General features: G+C 40.1%; 1 protein-coding gene and 1 pseudogene across 5 annotated transcripts in view; one reads left to right on the forward strand and one right to left on the reverse strand.

Annotated features, from left to right (window-relative positions):
• TMEM26 (transmembrane protein 26) overlaps window positions 1-8,919 on the forward strand; it is a 51,767-nt gene extending 42,848 nt beyond the window's left edge. For all 4 annotated transcript variants that reach the window (XM_082407496.1, XM_082407493.1, XM_082407494.1 and 1 more), the window contains exons 5-6: window positions 1,998-2,074; window positions 4,818-8,919. In XM_082407496.1, the coding sequence (XP_082263622.1) occupies window positions 1,998-2,074; window positions 4,818-5,242 (502 nt within the window). In that variant the 3' untranslated portion in view covers window positions 5,243-8,919. The remainder of the gene's footprint in view (window positions 1-1,997; window positions 2,075-4,817) is intronic.
• Window positions 1-20,851, reverse strand: part of LOC309604753 (macrophage migration inhibitory factor pseudogene) — a 155,159-nt pseudogene extending 134,308 nt beyond the window's left edge. Inside the window, exon 1 of the transcript XR_014249612.1 lies at window positions 17,513-20,851. The product of XR_014249612.1 is annotated as a macrophage migration inhibitory factor pseudogene (transcript). The remainder of the gene's footprint in view (window positions 1-17,512) is intronic.
• Between the last annotated feature and the right edge of the window lie 470 nt (window positions 20,852-21,321).

Consider the following 21,321-nt stretch of genomic DNA (forward strand, 5'->3'; position numbering starts at 1 on the left):
GCTTTATAACAAAGTGAATCAGTTTTACACATACACTATGTTCCCATATCTCTTCCCTCTTGCATCTCCCTCCCTCCCACCCTCCCCATCCCACCCCTCTAGGTGGTCACAAAGCACCGAGCTGATCTCCCTGTGCTATGTGGCTGCTTCCCACTAGCTATCTATTTTACATTTGGTAGTGTATATATGTCCATGACACTCTCTTACCCTGTCACATCTCACCCCACCCCCTCCCCATATCCTCAAGTCCATTTTTAATGGCTGCTGCTGTGAAGTGCTACCTCTTCCATCCTATTCTAGGTCATCCAGTTACATCCTGTCAAGATCTTTGGGGATCCTGATTATGTCTTCTGGGGTATTGGTTTCTCATCCAGCCCCTAATGTCATATGTTCATATGAGAAGCCTTCCATCAATGTCGGCAACCAACTCAGTGATGAAATGTGAAGTAGAACAGAATCAAAGGCAGAGCCTGCAGCGACCCTTGGAGAGCTCCCTTTACAAATCCCTGAGTCATTTACACAGTTAGGAATCCACCTAACTGTACTCACACTCAGAACATTTCTTAATCTTGCTAATAAGAACACTATGGGAGGCTTTTTTCGTGAGCTTTGTTTAAATCCAGTGTCTATTATTATGTATGTATCATTACCTGTTTAGTAATCCTAACTCTATTTTAAAAAAAAGGTGCGGGGGAGAGAGAAAATAATCCTAGCTGAGTGCTGTTGTTCTCAGGTAACCTGTGCTGATTCCTAGTAATTACTGTCTTCTTCAATAAGGGCTCTCAGAAATCTTTCAAATAATCAGTTATATAATCTAACTAGGGATTAATAGTAAATGTGCCTTTATAGTTGAAGATCTACTTCTGCTTCATTTTGAAAGTTAAGACTCCATTTTTTTGTCACCAACCTTGTCTTCGCCATTAACTGCCAGGACAGATAATGATGGCTTAGAAATCTCATTTACAAATTCTCTCAGAGTTTGTAAGATCTAATTTTTCAGGGCCTCAATACTCGAAGCATTTAAAGATATCCCTTTCAATCACCTCATTGAGTTTGGTTTCAATTACTCTTCCCTGATGTTTTTCTATCCCTCTCCATTCTGGAAATCCCTCTTGACAGAGAAGTTGGCAACAAAATCTGTTATTACGCCACTAACCTCAAATTGATAATTTCCTTTGGGTTTTTGCTGTAAAAAAGTGACTTTGAGACTTCTTTCGGATCCTTTGCATTTTTGTAACCCCTCTTCTTTCTGACTTTAGTCTTCAAGATCATTTTCCTAGGTCTATGACATTTGTATTTCTTCCAAGTACAGATCCTTCGTTTATTCGTTCAGCAATTCCTTCCACAAATATTTGTTGAGTGACTGTTATATGCCAGGCACTGTTATAGGCACTGGGGAAATCCAATGGTGAATGAAACAATCACATTCTTTGATTTACATCCTAGTGTCCAATGTATATCTTTGATTATTGGATTTATCTCCCTACTTTGTTTTCAACTGAGGATAGCTTTCTTTTACATGCTAAGCTCTTAATTGTTGAGCCTCATCTAGCCCTTTTGAGATGTACTTTTAAGCTAGAGTCTTGGGATCTTGGAATAATTTTCACTTTCCCTCCTTGAAGTTTCTTGAAATCAGTCCTCTGAATTTCCAGGTTAATGTCTAACTTTTGTCCTAGCATTTCCCTCCCATAATGTTTCCATGATTCTGTAAAACTAAATACAGCAATATAGGACCAAGAGGCTTTGCCATAATTCACACAGATGTTGGCACATGTGGAAGTTGGGTTTTAAGTCCCAGAATTTTTTAAACTTCTTTTTCATTATTCCATTTTAATCATGCATGAATTTTTCATGGATATCTTATATTACCAAGATATCCTGACAACTCTCAAGAGGTTTATTAGGATATAGTCAAATATGAGAACAAAAAGAGACAAGATTCTTCTGCATGTGTTCGTATTTTTCATCACTAATTTAAAATTTTGTCTGCATTCTAGGAATAGCCCTGCTCTGGTCTATGCCATCCTTGTTATATGGACCTGGAGCATGCTGCAGTTTCCACTTGACCTGGCAGGTAAGTGTCTGATGTTTGCTCAAAGAAACAGAAAATTACAGCTCTTGATTATGAACTGCAGTGAAGCTAAGGAAACATTTGAGAGGATTATCATTTTTTTTTTATCACTTCGATATCTCAGTGTTAGTTCCAGTTCAGTTTAGAAGAAAACTAGGTTGAAACTTAGGAAAGCCATGATCCACTCTGGTACATGGTGAGCCTGACACAATTAAGTCGATAAGAGCACAGCTTTATGTTCATTTCATACAATGGTTCCATCACTTGCAATTTGTAAAAGCTTCTGCAAATTAGTTAACACATCAGCGCCTCAGTTTTTCATCCATGCAATGGGGATGATAATTATTCTAGCGAGGATTGAGGGTCCTTGTGATGACAAAAATAAGACATAGGTTGTAGTGATTGTGCTTCAGCACACTTACTGGCATATAAATGTTATCTCCTGATTTTTTAAGGGGCCATTTTCATTCCTTTGTCAGACCCTTGTATTAGAACTTCAAAGGGAATAAGAGCAGTTTCAGGGCCACATGGGAAATTAGATTTTTCCTCAGTATTGGCTCTTATACTCCCATTGGGCTTATTTTAATAAAGACATAAACCCCCAAGACTTTGCAAGAAGTAAACAGTTTTCTGGGCATTTCATACTGATGATCTAGAGCTGCATTATCCAGTACAGTACCCACTAGCCACATGCGGCTATTTAGATTAAAATTAATTAAAATTAAATAAAATTTAAAGCTCAGTTCCTCAGTCACACTAGCCTGCTCCGTGGCTGCATATGGCTATGATGTCAGACAGCACAGATACAGAACGTTTTTCCTAACACAGATGGTTCTATTGGACTGCATTGACCTGGAGTTATCCCATAACTTCCGGGAGCCCTGGAATTTTGATTTGGAAATTCTCCTGGATGCCACTTTACTCTGAAGAAATTCTAGGATTGAATAGTTACGTTTTCCTGAAGTCTGACTCCTTTTTTATGGTACCCTACCTGATGGCCTCAGGGTTAGAATTAATCTTTGTACAGAGATATTTAATTTTTTTCTGCATCATCTTTTTTTGGTCCACTTTGATAGGTCCAGAGGTTTTAGAGGCCATTTTAGACCTCAGCATCCACTTTGCAAAACAAAATTGTCAACAGAAGGAAAGAGTGGCTGTGGCTTTTTGGAAATGCCCCAAACCTAATTACTAGTTAATAATTGCAAACAAATGTATGCCAATAACACACACACAGATTTTGTCGTAATGTGCCCCAGAAGGTACTCTATACCATTAATCAGCTGGTGTCCTCTGAGAGAATATTAGGTACCTTCAGTTTAGATGTCAAATAATACTTTTAGGAGGTCCTCTGGGAGCCATTTCCCGACCCTAACTTCTTAGGAACGGTGACTATTGATCTTACGTTGGTTTTTCTTTTGTCATTCCCTCCGCTGGTCCTCACCCTCCCATATCTTGTGGTTTACCGCCTTGCTTAGCAAATTTTCATTTAAGAAAGAAATTCTGTAAACTTTCAGGGGTGATAATGTTATGCAGCTGTTTGAAAAACAAAGACCAAATGTTACTTCTGACTAAATCACTATTGTATTTTCCAACAAACGGTACATTATGTGCGCCCATATCAAAGCAGCTTCAGAATATTTGCAGGCTCCAGTAGACGAAGGCATTCTTTGTTTGAAAACTCCAAATGGAAGTCTTCATTATTATAAAAGGATTATTTTCTGCCCTTGACCCTGAATTAAATTTACATTTTAGAAATTAAAACAAAAAAGGTTCATTTGTGGATTGGACCTCCTTTTGTTCAACTGGAAAATCAGTAATTATATCCAGCCTTTCTTGTAAACTGTGAAACAAAACCATAAGGAATTAGACAAAATAAAATAACAATGGCATTTATTTGGGCTTTTTTTCCCCACCCCTGTTAGAGAAATATGTTTTACGTGACTTCAGTTTGAATTTGAAGATAAGTGCTTGAATTTTCACAACACAATTTACATAGAGGGCCAAGTGAGTCAACCGGTAAATAGGCAGGTACCAACCAGAGGATGCAGACAGCTCTGGGCCACTAACACTCTTGTTTCACCTCCCAAATTTAGCAGCCAGGTAAGTCATGAATTATCCTCAGGGAAAGACAGTGAGAAAGGAGAGGTGCCAGGGGTGTTAGTCTAATGGAAACAAAAACAGTCAGGGAATAGGGGCCCCTCTCCTCAAAGATGTCATTGTTCTCCAGCTTTCAAAGGAGGAAACTGAGGCCCAGGCAGCCTAAGGAACTTGGCCTGCATCTCGCTGTTAGAAAATGAGGAAGCCAGGAGAGGAAGGCAGGCTCCCTGACTTGAGGCTCAGAGCGCCCTGCTGGGCTGCCTTCGGACTCTGCAGACTTCAAAGACAGACAGGGCAGCTTCCTCTGCCCTTTATCCTTTCTAGCCTGGTTAATTGTGCTTTCCCCAGTGTGAGTGAGGACTTGAAGATGAGCTGATTTTTTTTTTACGTGGATGGAAACTAGAGGCTGGCTTTTTCTCATGTGTTTCATTGGACTTCTAACAGATGATCCGTTTTGAATATAAAATGACCACGGATGTAAAATGGCAGGGTGGTTTCACTTGTTCCCCTCCAGAATGAAATTACAGAATCACTCCCCATTGTGAACGAGCGTGTGACCCCCATGGCTGATGACCTGTCCCCGCTTCACGCTGTCTTACTTTTCCGCATTTCAGGGAGCTACGGTAACTGGTCTCTCTTGCGTTTTCAGTACAGCATGTTGTGTGCCCTGTGTCTATGACAACAAGGGGGTTCCCCAGCCGGTTCTTTTGCCAATACAGTGCCGACCTGTGGAACATTGGAATCAGCATCTTCATACAAGACGGTCCCTTCCTTGTTGTGCGACTCATACTGATGACCTATTTCAAAGTGATCAACCAGATGCTGGTGTTCTTTGCTGCCAAGAACTTCCTGGTGGTGGTGTTACAGCTCTACCGCCTGGTGGCGTTGGCCTTGGTTGTCCATGCTTCCTTGCGAAGTCAGCAAGAACGCCTGAAAGGAGAGCACAGACGCCCAGGTGTTCCAGCTGAGAGTGGGGTCTCACCTGGGGCCTGGGCAGGTGGTTCGAAGGAGGGCTTGGCTCTTCCTTTACAGGCCTTGCCGGTCACCTGCAACGACTCTCCCCTGACCCCATAGTTAGTCACCGAGAGCAGCGTGCCGCCAGAAGGCTTGACTTTCCGGTTCCTACAGACAGAATCTTCTCTCTCTCTCTCTCTCTTTTTTTTTAACCTTGGCATATAATAATTTTCAAAAGAACAACATAAAAAGTGATCTTAAACCAAAGCCGAGGAACTTCTTTTTCAACGGAATGAAAAGAACTTTGATTAGTGGCTGTCGCTACAACGTCTGTGTGATGGCATCAGATGCTACAGTTGTTCAACCACTAAGTGATTTGTTTGTCTTGAACTGTTTGAAAAGCTGTGGACAGGGTTACAGTGACACATGCCCTCAAGACATTTAATGCAGACAAACTGTCCCGGCTGTTACCTGAGAATAGAGAAGCTTTGAACTTTGGCTCTATTGTCAGACTATCTCATCTGATCTTTTCTGCAATGTCCCTCTGACATCAAAAAATGTACATTCAGTGAATGCAGAATAAATGAAGGGAAAAGTGCCTTTAAAATTACCTCACTGTGGGCTGGAAGCAGTGAAAATCTCTGCCCAGCCGCCATAGCATCAAGAGCCCTATTCATCGCTGCACAGACCTTCCCAGGAAAAATCATTTTTCTGGGCTGCTGTAGTCTTCTGTCATGGCGCATATGCTCTTACGGAAGTGTTACTGCTTTGGCTTGGGTGCTGCAAAATTCACAGCAAGCCATTCTGGTTACGGATCTATTGGTTGGGAGGCAGGAAATACTTGTAATGCTAGCAAAGTCACAATTTCCATTCTAAACATGATTTGCAGTATTCGTTAGCATTTTCCTTAACTCCACTTTACCATTTTCTATATTGCCAAGTCGAATTGCGTGGGTTGATGCAAGAAAGCACTGCAGCAGTGACTAAAGGTGTTTCAGGCCCTTTAAGTGTTACCATAGTCGCTGGTGTCTGCCAGCTGTCAAGGTAGCTCCTCTGAACTGCCACATCTGGAGCCGGCCTTTGGTCTCAGGGAAGAGGTTGGTGATGGAGACTTGCATTAGCCCTACTCACGGCCAACAGCCCTGGATTAGTGATGGGGATCAGAAAATGCCCCAGCATCGTGGAAATCAGGAAATGTGCTTTTCTTCCCTGCATTACGACCACATTTCCCCAGTATTGAAATAGCCATACGTCCCCTTTATATGCCTCTGTACTTTCCAGATGGAGGCGATTCAGAACCTTTTAAAATGATTTTTTGCTTTTAAAGACACAGTGTGAAAATCTACCTGGCTTTATAGCAGTAATTATGTAAAGCAAACAGCTCCAAAACTGTTCCTTTAGGGTTCAAAGCATAATTCCTCCTTGCTATTATGCTCAGGAAGTGAAAGAGACATTAAAGATAAGGCAGGGTATGACCTTAAGTTGGGTGTGACCTACCGACAACCAGTTGGACAATTTCAACTATACATCTGTGTGAGAGGATATCTGTTCAAACCATTTAATAAAGAGTTGCATAGGCAAACTCTGTTTTTATACAGAAATATTAATATTTTCCAATTAATAGCTTCTCCAGTACCTGATAATGTTTCTATTTCTTTCTTTTTCTTCCTTGTGCTTCTCATTTTAACAATACGATGATTGTAAAATTACACGTGAAGCTAAAGGAATACATTTATAATTTTTCATAATAATTTTATGAAAGTTAAGATCAGGAAATTATATTTATATAAAGAACTTGACAACTTTTAAGGGCATGCTATTTAAAACGCTTAGCAATTGAAAGCAAAATAATAACTGCTATTTACAAAGACGCCTCAGCAGAATCTGTTTTTATGTTGACTGTCTTATGTTGAATGTTTTCCTCCACAACATGTATGTGCTGCTTATTATTGCAGATTTGCTCCTGGGCATACTTTTTATGTTCCAATTTTTTTCTTCCAGCCAAACAAATATTGGGCCTCTAAAAATAGATGAAGTATAAAGTAGTACGGCTGTTACAAGGATATTTTTTAAATGCTTTCACATCCGAGACTGGGCTTGGCTCTGTGAATGAGTTCCTAGTATTTAAGTATTTTGTAATTAGCACTCCTCCAAAGGCCTGGGAAATAGAAAGTTCAGAGTCTAGCTTTACTATAGTGCCAGGAAGGCAAAGAGTGCCCAAGACCATCTCAGCAAGTGCTTGTGGCAAAACAGACACGCGCTTTGCAAGGTTTTCCAGGAAAATCTGCTAAGGGCAGCATTTGTTAACCCCACTGCCAGTACTGCCACTCTCTTGGACCCTTTTTATAGCTGAAAAAAAAATCTATATTCATTTAGTTTATTGAAAAATAAAACCTAAGTCCAGGTTGTATGCCTAGGACCCCTGATGAAAGGCTCAAAATCGATTCAGTTAACTGTATGTTTTTATTGTAGATTGCTAAATATTGTAATGTTTGAAAGCCTCCAAGTGTTTGCTATAAAGTGCCCTGGACAGCTGTTACTTCCCAGAGGCTGACATTCTGGGACTGGCTTCTATTTTACCTGTAATAACATAACGGACTTAGATCATCTATAGAATGTGATGCGGGCCATACCTCTCTTCCAGCCTCCACAGACACAGAACATGCATATCCCCAACCACTGAAGAAAGTGGCTTATTTGTGGTTGCTGGTGCTATTGTTATTATTATTGTTACTGTTGTTATTTAATTGCTTGATTAAAGCTCAATCAAATGTGCTTCCTAGAAACCTATTGTTCCATTTGTGAGAAAGCACAGTGTGCATGTTTTAGTGATGCTGTGTAGAAACACATCTCATAACCATCTTGTGGGCTTTCTTTACTTATTAGAGGAGTCTCCAAGGACATGACTTGACACTGCAAGATTAGTGAACCGTCTTTCTCTTTGACTATTCTGTTAATTTTTATTTAAACTGGAACAGGTAACATAAGAAAATGGAAATTTTTATTGGCCAATAACATTCTTTCTAATCTTCCAAAATGAAGATTGTTACACGAATTCGTCAATTGGCTCTGTTGTAGTTCCGCTAACATGTAATAGCACTTCAGGCCTTTTAAGACCAAAAAGATGTGGCCAATAACTATCAAGATTCACTATCATAATATTAATTGTTAACTTGTTATTTCATAGACTTTTCAAAGCCCTGGGAAGGCATGCATTTCAGTGCACGTTTTAGGATTTCCATACAGGTTTCAGAGATCCACACTGACTCTTATTATCTTTGGCATTTGATCTCAATGACTCAATCACCTCTCCTGTTAAAAGAGAGAAAGGATTGCATAGGGCCACTGCCCACCTTCACTCTACTCCAGTGCCAGGAATGTGACATACATGCTGACGTACATCTAGAGCCTCAGAGATGTAAATGAAAAATCAAACCGTCTAGAATGAGAAGAACAGAAGAGACTGTTACTTTTTTTCCCCTAATTTCAGACTTTGCTTTTTACTTAATGGACATCCTGATCCACTCTCAGAAACATCTGATTTGGGGTTAAACTAGGCAGCTGGACGATGTTTATGGCTTTGAGGCTTAAATAACTTTCCATAGGATGGGAGTAACTCTAAACAATGTTTGAATAATCAACTCCTGCAGTCTTATATTTCATGGGCGTCCATCCTCTGAATCTTTCTTACAAAAGTATTGTATAAGAAAATTTTCTCTGATTTATATTTATACTATTTTGCTATGAATGACATTTGTATTATATTATATACATTAAATAGTTTGTGTACAACTTTATCTTAATGTCTGTTTTTTGCCTGCATTTCCTGTCTTTGTTCTCTACTGTAATTCAGTTTATTTATTTTTTAAGCTCTGGTTTAAAAAGAAAACTGATCTACTTAGAATATGACTAAAGTGGCATTTCAAACTAGTGAGGAAAGACTGACCAATTTTATAAATGATGTTGGGATATTCGGCAAACCATCTGGAAAAAATGAAGTTAGATTTTTATCTCATGCAATACATAGAGATAAATTCCAGATGGATCGAAGATCTAAGTGTAAAAGTGAAAACTATAAAATATTAGAAGAAAATATGGAATGTGTCTTTAGCATTTGGGGAGTGGGAAATATCTTCCAAATCAAGATATAAACCCCAGAAGCTATCAAAGAAAAGAATGACAGATTTTCTTATGTAAAGATTTAAAATTTCTAAATGGCAAAAGGTATCAGGAATACACCACTATTATCTACCTTTCTGGAGAAAGGTGTCAGTGCACTCAGACAAGAGAAATGAGAGGTAAAGAAATTAGGAAGGAGGAGCCAAATTTATCATTTACTTCTAGAAGACTGAGTCTTGAATATGCAGGAAAAGCATAGAAAAACCTAAGAAACTATTACAAATAATCTGAAATCACACAATAATCAATAGCTTTTCTATACACAAACCAACATCACATAGAATATATATCTGAATAAGAGATTTCCATTATAATATGAACTAGCATCATAAACTACATAGGAATAAACTGAATAAGAAATGTGCAAGATTCGTGTGAAGAAAACTTTAAAATGATTTTGAGGACCATCAACGAATAATTTAACAAACAGAAAGACATATTCTATTGGGGAGTGGTAAGAAGCCTTGATATTTTAAAAATTATCAATTTCTCCTAAACTGATCTATAAATTTAATACCATCTCCATAATGAATCAATAAGATTTTAATTTTTAATGACTACACAAGCTGATTCTACATATATTATGATTAAATAAGCATGAAAGAATAGCCAGAAAATACTAAAAGGAAGAAAAAAATTAGAGTGCTTTCAGCATATTTAAACATATTAAAGAGCTACAATAAGCAAGAGAATCTGATTCTGTCAAGAAGAAAAATGGAACAGAATAAGGTCAAGAAATAAATTGAAATACATAAGGATTTTGATACATGGTAAATCATGGGGCTGGGGTTGATAGACTATTATAAGTGGTTTCAGGTCTGAAAAATATCAAACTGGATCCCTACTTCAATCCTTGTATCCAAAGCATTTCCAGATGGATCAAAGAATTAAACATTAAAAATAAAAAACACAGAGAACTTTGCTTTTACAATTGCAATGGTGAGAATGTTTTCAAAGCAAGATATAAAACTAGTAACCGTAGATGATTCATATATTTCAACTTGTAAAACTAAAAATTTTACATCTTGAAAATACTGTAAGTGAATTCAAAAGTTGAACAACAAACACAGTAAATATTTTTGCAACAAATGTAACAAAGCATTAGTTTTCAGAGCAAACAGTACTTACAAATAAGAAGAAAAAAAATACCCACCGGAAAAAGGAGCAAAAGAGGTTACATATATGATTTACTGCAAAAGATATAGTTAAGAAAATGGAAATCAAACCACAATGAAATACCATTTTTCAAATCCAGACTAAACCACAAGATACCATTTTTCAACTAGCAGGTTGGCAAAGATTCAAAAAACTTTTAGAATGCTGTATTAGAGGGGATCAAGGGAAGCAGGCGTACTTACTCATTGGTGGTGAGGATGTAAATTGGAACAATCCTTTGGAAGACAATTTGGCAATATCAGTCAGAATTAAAGATACATTTATCATTTGACCCAGCAATTCAACTTCTAAGAATGTATCCTGCAGATAAATGTGTGCAAAAATATGTATACAAGCCTGTTCAGAGCAGTATTTTCTCAGTATTTTCTACAATAGCAGCATAGTCTCCATCAATAGGGTCATTATTAAATTACGGAACATCTATACTCCATAATACTATGTAGCTTTTAAAGAGACTGAAGTAGGTCCATAAATGCTGTTAAGGAACAATCACTTAGATACTTTATTACATCAAAGTAAAGAAGAAAACCATGAGGTGAGCTCTTTTTATAAATGTTATACGTGCCTTGTCCGGTGGCTAGAAATAGAGGAAATGATGCTTGAATTTCCAATGATCATGGACAGCCCCACATTTTTTTTTACCTTAATGCTTTCTATAATTTGAAAGTTTTAAGTATGCATTACTTTTGTAATTTTAAAGATAATTATTAACAAAAAGAAATCTCACCAACTTATAGAGCCTGCTGCTATGTACAGATACTCTGATATCATTTTGCAAATAAAGGAAAAGCACACCATTCTTTTTCACCCAAGAAGATAAAAGACTTTGCCATTATAACTAAGGATGCTTTAGATAAATCAAAGGTTTAAAACATATCAAATTCTGCTTGCCTTACAAAGTGTTAAACCTTAGGAAATGAAATAATGAATAGATCTAAAAGAACCTGGAAAAATCAAACTGACCAAAATGATTCACTGGGTCTTGATGAACACCATGGAGACCACTTTACAAGAGGCAGTCTGACAGTTTCACACTCCACAGAGTGTGAAAACCATAGAGGAAGACAAACCATAGCGGAATTTCACATTGAATTACATAGTCAAGCTGATTTCCCCAGGAGAGAGAGAGAACTAAAGGAACCCTGAAAGAGAAAACTTCAGAAAGAATCTGTGCATCTGTTTCCCAGTCAATATTTACAGCCCATCTAATTTGTTTATGTAAACTTTTTAGATTTTTGCCAAATATTTACTAAATTTATAATTGATTGTGATAAGTGATCAAATGGATCATATGCAAATCTGATCAAATTAGTGAGGAAAACAAAAATTCCTAAACCAACTATATGTCAGATATCATATAGTCTTTGTATCTAAACTAAGAATTTCGGGCAAGGAAAATTGGATCTGCAAGACAAAATATGTTTTCTCTGTGGAAGGTGTTGTTCAGTTTCTACCAAGTGCGTAGCTGGAGAATTCAGATGGTTGTGGTTCTGGGATCTTGGGGGTTGTTTCTACCTTCTGGCAACGAGTGTTCTTCCCTAGTATTCAAGGGCTCCCATATGACCTGAGTGACAGCTAACAGCTGGGTCAAAAGCTATAATTATTTCATCAGCTCTCTTGGTTTCAACTAACTCCTACCAATACCTAGTTATTGGCCTCTAACGTCAACCTCTTTCCTGGACTCCGTGCCTGGATTTGCATCTCCCTCCGCCCCCCGATATCCTGCAAGCATCGTGCACTCAGTATACATGGAGTACAAGTTGTACCACACTTAACACGCAATATGCCCCCCTCCCTGGGTTCCATATAATGGCTAGTAGCACCACTAGCCTCTCAGGCACCCATGTTAAAACCAGAGATATCCTTGACCCTTGGTTCTTCTTGCTTATCCTTCCTACCTAAGTGATCTCCAAATTCTTTCAGTTATGTTGCTTATCATTCCTTTCCATTTTTAACCTGCCCTCTCTATTTCAACTGCTACCATCCTAATTTAGTGTCTCATCATTTCTTGCCTCACTGACTGCAGTCATTTCCCAACTGGTCATTCAACCTCCTGGTTTAATCCCCCATAATAATATCCCAAACTGAATTCAGAGTTGTTCTAAAATGCACAATTTATCATATGTCTCTTCTATTTAACACTTTGGTGATGCCTTGCTTTCAACAAAACCAAGCATAAAGTCCCAAGGAAATCATTTAAGACCTTTCAGAAGCTGGCCCTAACCTGACTTTTCAGTCTTTTTTCCCATCAATCACTGCACTCATACACACACACACACACACACACACACACACACACACACACACCTGCCACCATAACATACTACTCATGCCCCCCTAAACTTGCCATTATCCTTTACATTGCTATGCATTTGTGCACCATGCTATTTCTTTTTTTTCAGTGATGCTCTCCATTGCCAGCACTCCATTACTGACACCTTGGTCCACTCACTCCTCACTTCTCACGGGCAGCCCATTTCCCCATCCCGAGTTCATGGTTAGGGGAGGAAGAACAATCCCATCAGCCAAGATTATTCTGTACCCTAAGGGCACCCAGGAAAGTGAGCACAGACCTGCTCTGGGAGCAGAGACATCCCCCAGTCCTGGGTCACTGATTTCTGGGGTTTCCTCTGAAGCAGCAGAGCTGATGAGGACACCAGGTACGACAACATGGACGCAGAGCGATGGGATGTGTCACTTGTCATGATCGCGAAGAAGAATCTACGGGACAAGCGATGGGTCAGTGGTCCCCAGAAGTTTTCCCCTCTTCTTCTCAGATCTGGCTGAACTAGTCAGTTTCTCCTGTATTTACTAATCTAACAGCTTCTATTTATATTGCCTCAGTGATGTCTTCCCCTGCTCCTTATGAAGAGTCCCCCTTCTAGCAGTATTTCTCACCTAGCGATCGCCAACCATGGCAGAAACCCACAAAAGCTTCAGAAGGCTTAGCTCAAAGATCACATTTGCCTGCTTCCCAGATTGAGTGACTCTCCTCCTTTACTGTGTATTTACAGCACTTTGTACTTGTGTCTGTCCCAGTGGTTACAATAATATATGCAATGATTCGTTTATGTGTCTATGAGCTGTCCGAGGAGGGCATTGGCCATGTCTTAGACTCTATTATAATAACCACGCAGATCCAGACACACTGAAAGTTTGTCTGTTCCCAGAACTCACCAAGCTTCTTTCTGTCTTGGGGACTTCGTTCCCGCTGGTGCTTTTTCCTGGGACAACTCCTACTCCCACCTCCCATTTTCCCAGAGCCGGCTCCTTCTTTTCATGTGGATTCCAGCTTAAGTGCAAGGTCCTCAGAGAGGCCATCACTTTTTCCCTTTGCCAATAATCTCCATCACAACTATCTTTACTTTATTCCTAGCATTTATCATTAGTGGAAATTATCTCTACTTTATATGTTTATTTGTTTACTGTCTATCCTACCTATAATGAAAATGTAAAGGTCAAGGGTACCTATCTTGTTCAGCTCTGTGTCCCAAGCGGGTAGCACATAGTAGCTGTTCAAAAACTATTGTTGAGTACATTATTTTTCTGTGCTTATTTATACCTATAATTTTTTATAAAACTAAACTACATATTTACGTGTATATTCTGCTTTGTTCATTTATTATCATTTCTTGGGGTTTTCCTAATGTTAATTATTCTTTGAGAATATAATGCCCAGCTACTCTTTTGTGTGAATGTAGAAAAAGTTCTAAACACCATTTTTTTAGATTCCACATAAAAGTGATATCACTGTCTTTTTCACAGAGAACTCTACTCAGGACTCTGTAATGAGCTATATGCGAACAGAATCTAAAAGAGTGGATATATGTATATGTATAACTGATTCACTTTGCTGTACAGGAGAAACTAACATAGCATTGTAAACCAACTATACTCCAATAAAATTAATTTTTAAAAAAGACCTCATCACCAAATACCAAGGCTTTCCCAGCCATCCTCCTCCTCAGCACTCTGCTTTGGGTGCCTGGAATCCCTTTTCTTTGTGGCCACCACCATGGTAATATGAAAATCCTCACCTCTTGGTTCTCATCTTCTCTCACTACTGGTTCCTTCTAACCGTGGGTCTGCCTACTCCTTCACTTTCTAAATGTACAAGTTCCATCTCGTCCATCTGGGCTAATCTCTCCCTTTGCAATTCCACTCCCATCAATGATCCCTTACGTCTAGAGCACCAGCTGTTCTCCAAGCGGCTCCTCCACGTTTCCATGGTGATGGTCTCCTGGCACTCCCAGCCCACCATGTCCAAAACTGGATTCAAAACGTGTCCTCTCCCAAATCTGCTCCTTTTCTTGAACGCTCAATGCCTACAAAACCACCGTCCTTCCAGTTGTTTTGGCTCAAGCTAAGTTGTCATCTTTGACTGACTCTACTCATTCACACATTTGCTGAATCTTATTTCATTTTTTTTTTGTATACTGAATATAATTTTGTTGCTTTTCTCTGATTACACAAGTCATATGTGTTCAATGCAGTGATTTCAAACATATAGAAAAGAGGGTAAAAATCACATGGGATCCCACCTTACTGCAATGTTCATCAATAATAATAATCATTCTTTCATGAATCTTTTACTTCAGATAGAAAAATGATAGACAAATAGATAGATGACAGCTAGCTAGCTAGCTAGCTAGGTAGATAGATGAGTTCATAGAAATAGGATAATATATTAATTAAATCTTTAAAGGTAAAAAAAATCAAAAGAGTTGCAAAAACTGTGGGTTAATCTAAATTTGTATGATGAATAATGTCAGCTCTCAATCCTGTCAGTATTACCTTTATGAAGGCATATATAACATCATGTGGAGAAATGAAGAGTGTCTGTTTTAGGGTTTTTGTGAATTTGAAGCCTGGACCAAATGGTGCCCCTGCGGAAGTTCTGGAATTGGGACCTTGTTTTATTCATCTTTCTATGCTCCATGGAGACTCTCATGGTATATGTAGAATAATATTTTGCTCTATGAATGATCAATGGCCTCAACAAATATCTTTTAATACCTACCACATACAAGCCACTGCTAGCTATGTGAGAGATACACAAATGAATAAGACATTGCCCTTGCTTTTGAGGAAATTTATATCTATGGTTTTTAAAAAAAATGTTTATAAACTCCATAAACTTCGCTCCCTACCACCTGTCTTCAAGCCTGTGAAGAGCTCATTTTGGTTCTCTCTGGGTTTTGTGTAGGACCTGAAGTTTCCAGCCTTGTTCCCAACATACACTTTGACATATAAGAGGGGATGCAAAAAAAAAAAAGGAGATCTGAGAGGGCTGATTTAAAAGAAATGAAAGTTGTTTATTTTTTGAAAACACGTTTTGTAGGTGATGGCTCTTGATCACTGTGGGACGGCCACTGTAGGATCCCTCAAACATTGCAAGATCTCATCCTGGACCTGTAATCATTTTGGCTATAATCTGATGTCTTCTTTTCAAAGGATGCAGCTATTCTGGAGAGGCTTCTGTCTGAACTCAGCCATATTTCTAGGCTCAAAGTGGTGGGACACTGCTCATGTGAAAGCACCGTGGAAGACTTGAAAGCACGATATGGACCTTCAGAATAATCTAAAGTGTGTTCCCAGTACATGTCCAGGACAGAAGATGCTCATTTGTCACATGTGAGGGAGCAGTGAAATTTATTTTTACAGATTCACTGGGCTGAAAGGAAGACTACGTGGGCCCATCACATTCTAGCAATTTCCATCACAGCAAAAACAATCTTAGAAGGAAGACATACTTGATCTCTACTTGAAGATTACAACCTCTTTCATTAACTCTTTGCAAGTACTTTTCAAAAAATTTAAGATTATACTTCAGCAATATATGGCATTAAAGCATTAGAGAAAAGGCTAGGTGAAAATGTCAGTCATATCTAAGAGCAGATGTCCACCATTTCTCTCTGGGGAAGCAGCCCATTAACCTGTATGCTGCTGAATCAGATGTGACAAAAAAGTTCATTCAGGGCTTCCCTGGTGGCGCAGCGGTTGAGAGTTTGCCTGCCAATGCAGGGGACACGGGTTCGAGCCCTGGTCTGGGAGGATCCCACATGCCACGGAGCAGCTGGGCCCGTGAGCCACAATTGCTGAGCCTGAGCGTCTGGAGCCTGTGCTCCACAACAAGAGGCCACGATAGTGAGAGGCCCGCGCACCATGACGAAGAGTGGCCCCCGCTTGCCACAACTGGAGAAAGCCCTCGCACAGAAACGAAGACCCAACACAACCATAAAAATAAATAAATTAATTAATTAATTAAAAACTTAAAAAAAAAAAAAAAAGTTCATTCAGCCCGGTTTATTTTGCCTTGAGAGTCAGAAGCATGAGTGGCAATGGCTGGTCTTTCTGGATCTGCTGTTTCTTCCACTTTCGAGACTTGTTGAGTCGGACCTGACTGAGCTCACAGACATCTCAGGTTCTGCTGCACATATGCGCCTCCTCACAGCCTGAGTGCCGGTGATCTATAGCATCCTGGTAATTTGTGTTTTAAAACTGCACACCTACCTGCCCAGATGTAAAATCAGCACCAAGCAGAATCAGCTTCCCCTCGAATCTGTGTGTCCTGTGCTCTTCCACAGAAGACGAAACACCGCAGTGCTGATCCGGGGTGCATGTTATATGGGCCATGACACCTCTGGGGGTGACAGCCACATTCATCAAAGCTCCAGTCCCTCGAAAGGGATAATGTGCAGGAGCTGTGTGAGCAGCTATTAGAGAATTCATCCTTGCCTTATGGCTTTTCTAAAACTTAATAAAAATCCTCTTTTCAATCAGAATCTTCCAAAGAATACAGACCTCATTTCTCCGACTTCTTGGAGAAGCCAAAGCAAACATCAACTACTATAATTTCTATTTTTCAGTTTCAAGGGCCTCAAAGATGCTCTTTCACTTAGTGTCATGCTGTTGATCTCCTTTCAGATTTGCCTACACAAGGATTTTACTCAGGACAGATTCGGCTCTTTATTTGTACTTTGAGTCACATACCTTTGGAGCCTTTGAGCTTGAAGGGATGTTAGATCTCCTTACCTCTTTGAAGGCGAAGAGATGAAAGCTGGAAGAAGAGAAGGGGCGTCCTAGTTTTACTCTAGTGAATGGCACAATCAAGACCGAAATGACCTGTGCACAAAAGCAAAAAACATACAACAGAACAAAAATTAAACATGTTTAGTTTTCTGCCAATAACATAGTATCTATAATACCCTTAAGATAATCTTCCTTGCTCAACATTTTAGAGTTTATGCAATGCTTTCACATAAATTGTTTTAATCCTCACAACCACTCTGGATGCAAGTTTTTTTTTCTTAAACAAATGAGGAAATGAGCACTCAGGGTGGCCAAAAGACTGGCAAAGATCATGTCTTTGGGTCTGAACAGGGGCTCAAGTCCAAAGGTTCAGATCCCCAGGCAGGAATGCATTATGAAATGATTCTACCCATCAGCGAGCAGCAATTTAAACATCTAAATAGATTTGCTTTTTCCCATTGGTCGGAAATTTTCCAAACTTAGCTTTGACCAGCAAAATTGTCCTGCCGTACCCAGAAGTGGGTCCAAAGCCGCTTCCATAAGATGACAACAATATCTGTCAGAATAATCAGAATGGGATTAAATTACCACTCTGTTTCTCTGGGCCTTAAACTGGTTTGTCCCCAACAGCTTCGATCCTCAGGAATATTAAAGTAATTTGACAGCTTCTTCCCAAAGAGAGATTTATATTGTGCAGATTTGTTCAAAGAAAACTCTTGCCATTGTTTCTGTGGTACTGGGATTAATTATGCCAGACTGTTTTCGTTTATTGTCTCCTTTTCTATATTTAATGGAGCTAGGAAAAATAAAACTCATTTTTCTTCCTTCCCACGTTGAAACTCCTACAATATTTTCTTAGGCAAATTAATAAAAGACACCGTTACAGGGAAGATGTGGGATTCTTCTACAGAAGACCTTCTGAGTTTCCCTGACACAGACTTCTTCCCTTCCCTTCCAAGCTCTTCCTCTTTCATAGAAGCACTTTAAGTCATGGGGGTCAGGAGTCTGCAGCAAGTAAACGTGAAACGAAAACACTAAGTTTCCTTTTTCTTCTTTCTCTGATTTCTTCATCTGCATAAATTAAAACCTATTCTAGACTGGCTTCTTTGCTTTGGCACGAAAATAAGTTCTTCAAGTGCTCATGAAGTGCCCAGTCACCTCATCCTGGGCCTTCTGCTTCCTTAACTTTTTGTTCCTCAACTTCTCAGGCATATCTCTTGTCAGACCAGTATAATTTTTTTCTGTAAAACCTGAATTGGTAACCTTGGAAAGTCTGAATTGCATCCAAAAGGAATTCATTACTGAGTGGCGGTGACTTTGACTTTCATGAAAATGAATGCTCCGAAACCATCAGCTTTGGAAAATAATTCATTACACTTCTTTTTTTTTTTTTTTTTTTTTGGTGGTGGGGTGGATAAAAGTGCCTTTCATAAAAGTACCTCTTGTATGAGTATCCTGTGTGACCTATCTCTTATGAAAGAAAATGTTAGGACAGTCAGCTATTTGGAAACATTGTACATGCAAGCTTTTATGCTGACTTTCACTGAGAACAAGATGAATCATGAATACTTAAAATTATTTCCCCATGGTCCTGCTTAAATCCTAGTTTAACTGTTTCAGAGTATGCACCTGGGGGAAGCCGTATGCAATATGGGTTTGGGAGTTGGCGCTTCCAAGAACTGTCCAGCTCTGTGGCCGGTGGGAATGATGCTCCCTGGAATTTTCATCTCAGTCCCCTCTTGTCTCATTATTTGGGCAGATACATTCAGGTCTCTCTTTCCCTTGAGACCAAAGAATACATACCACTAGCCCGAGTATTTTGTAGGTTGGCAAAAGTTATGAGATTTTTCCTTAACTTAGAAAAATTACATAAAAGAACAGAGTAAAAGATTCATACATCGAAGACCCAGATTTTTAAAATTTAATATTATAGCATATCTGCTTCAGAAATTTTTCATATTAAATACATAAATAAAATAGGAATTAAGGAAAAATGTGCTTTGTACGTCTACTCAATGGTATTCTTTCTCCCTCCCTAGAGGCACACACTCCCATCAATTTGGGATATATTCTCCCAGACCATGTTTTTACATCTTTACTACCCACCTTTAAACATTTTATACTATTTGAGGCAGACGATTCTGTTTGCCCACCTCATCATTGTCATTCCCCTCTTCCCTTCTATCAGGACCCTGCTCTTGTTCAGGAAGCAGTGATCGAGAAGTCTATTCATTCACCCCTCCCAGGCTCTGGTGCAGCTAAAGAGTGGAGGGGTGGGTAGGGAACGATGTGACCTAGATTTGACCAAGGAGGTAGAAGCAGAAGTTCAGAAGATGAGGCTTCTGTAAAAACCATCATTTTCTTGGTAAGAGGGGGTATATTCAGATTAGGTTCAGATTCATCTTCTACCCTTTCTCTCTATGGACCTGACGCATGGATGCATTATGTGGTGTGGAAGCTCTCAGCTTGTCGTCTTGAGGATGAAAGAGAGAAAGACAGAATGAGCTTTGGGGAAGGAACCCTGGTTGCAGGTTTGAGGACCCCTAAAAACAATTTTCAAGCTCTCCACCAGAGATGGACTAATTAAACATATTTACATGTTATATACCCTGTCCCCTTTCTGGACCACCAGACCCGGTTAATTGTACAAGTGGCCCATCCCTCGCTTTGTGGGACCTGACTGATGGCTTCTTGGAGCCACCATCATCTGGATCACCTTCAGCTGAACTCTTACAGGACAAAATCATAAACCTCTATTTGCTTAAGCCACTGTCATTAAATTTCTTCGAATGCGACCAAACACAATCCTAACTGCTGATATATTGTTGTTGTTGTTGTTGTTGTTTCAGTCTTCACACCGTTTATTTCTCCGTCCCGGTAGGTGGGGTCGCTGGGACGGGGCGGGCAGAAAACCGCGCGCAGGCTGCGGGCCGCGGGCAGGGGAGTCCGGGGCACGACACTCAGGCGAAGGTGGAGCCGTTGCAGCCCACGTCGGCCGCGTTCACGCCGTAGTAGTTGATGGAGATCCTGCCCGGGCTGACGGACGCGCAGGCGTCACAGCAGCTTGCTGTCGAGCGGTTCTGCGCGCCGCCGACCTTGCCGATGCTGTGCAGGCTGGAGAGCGCGCGGCTCGCTGCAGCCCCCGAAGGCCGTGAGCTGGTCCGGCACCACGCGCACCGCGATGTACGGCGCGGGCTCGCCCGTGGTCTGCGCCAGCTGCTGGGTGAGCTCGGAGAGGAGCCCGTCCGGCACAGAGGCGCGGGGCACGTTGGTGTTCACCAGGAATATCGGCGTGACGGCGAGGGACGGCGAGGACAGGGATACAGGAACCAACCGACTCCTGATACATTGTTTTTAAGATTTTTAAAATGGTGGTATCCTAACAAGCTGTTTTACAACTTGTTTTTTTTTTTTTACTCAAATTACGTTTGACCTCTATCCACTCTGATACATATCTAGTTCACTTACTTTTTTTTTTTTTTTTTTTGAAATTCACGTTCTTTTTTATTTATTTATTTATTTATTTATGACTGTGTTGGGTCTTCGTTTCTGTGCGAGGGCTTTCTCTAGTTGCGGCAAGTGGGGACCACTCTTCATCGCGGTGCGCGGGCCTCTCACCATCGCGGCCTCTCTTGTTGCGGAGCACAGGCTCCAGACGCGCAGGCTCAGTAATTGTGGCTCACGGGCCCAGTTGCTCCGTGGCATGTGGGATCTTCCCAGACCAGGGCTCGAACCCGTGTCCCCTGCATTGGCAGGCAGATTCTCAACCACTGCGCCACCAGGGAAGCCCGAGTTCACTTACTTTTAAATTT

This window comes from Balaenoptera borealis (assembly GCF_965194805.1).
Source record: "Balaenoptera borealis genome assembly, chromosome: 10".
Lineage (NCBI taxonomy): Eukaryota > Metazoa > Chordata > Mammalia > Artiodactyla > Balaenopteridae > Balaenoptera > Balaenoptera borealis.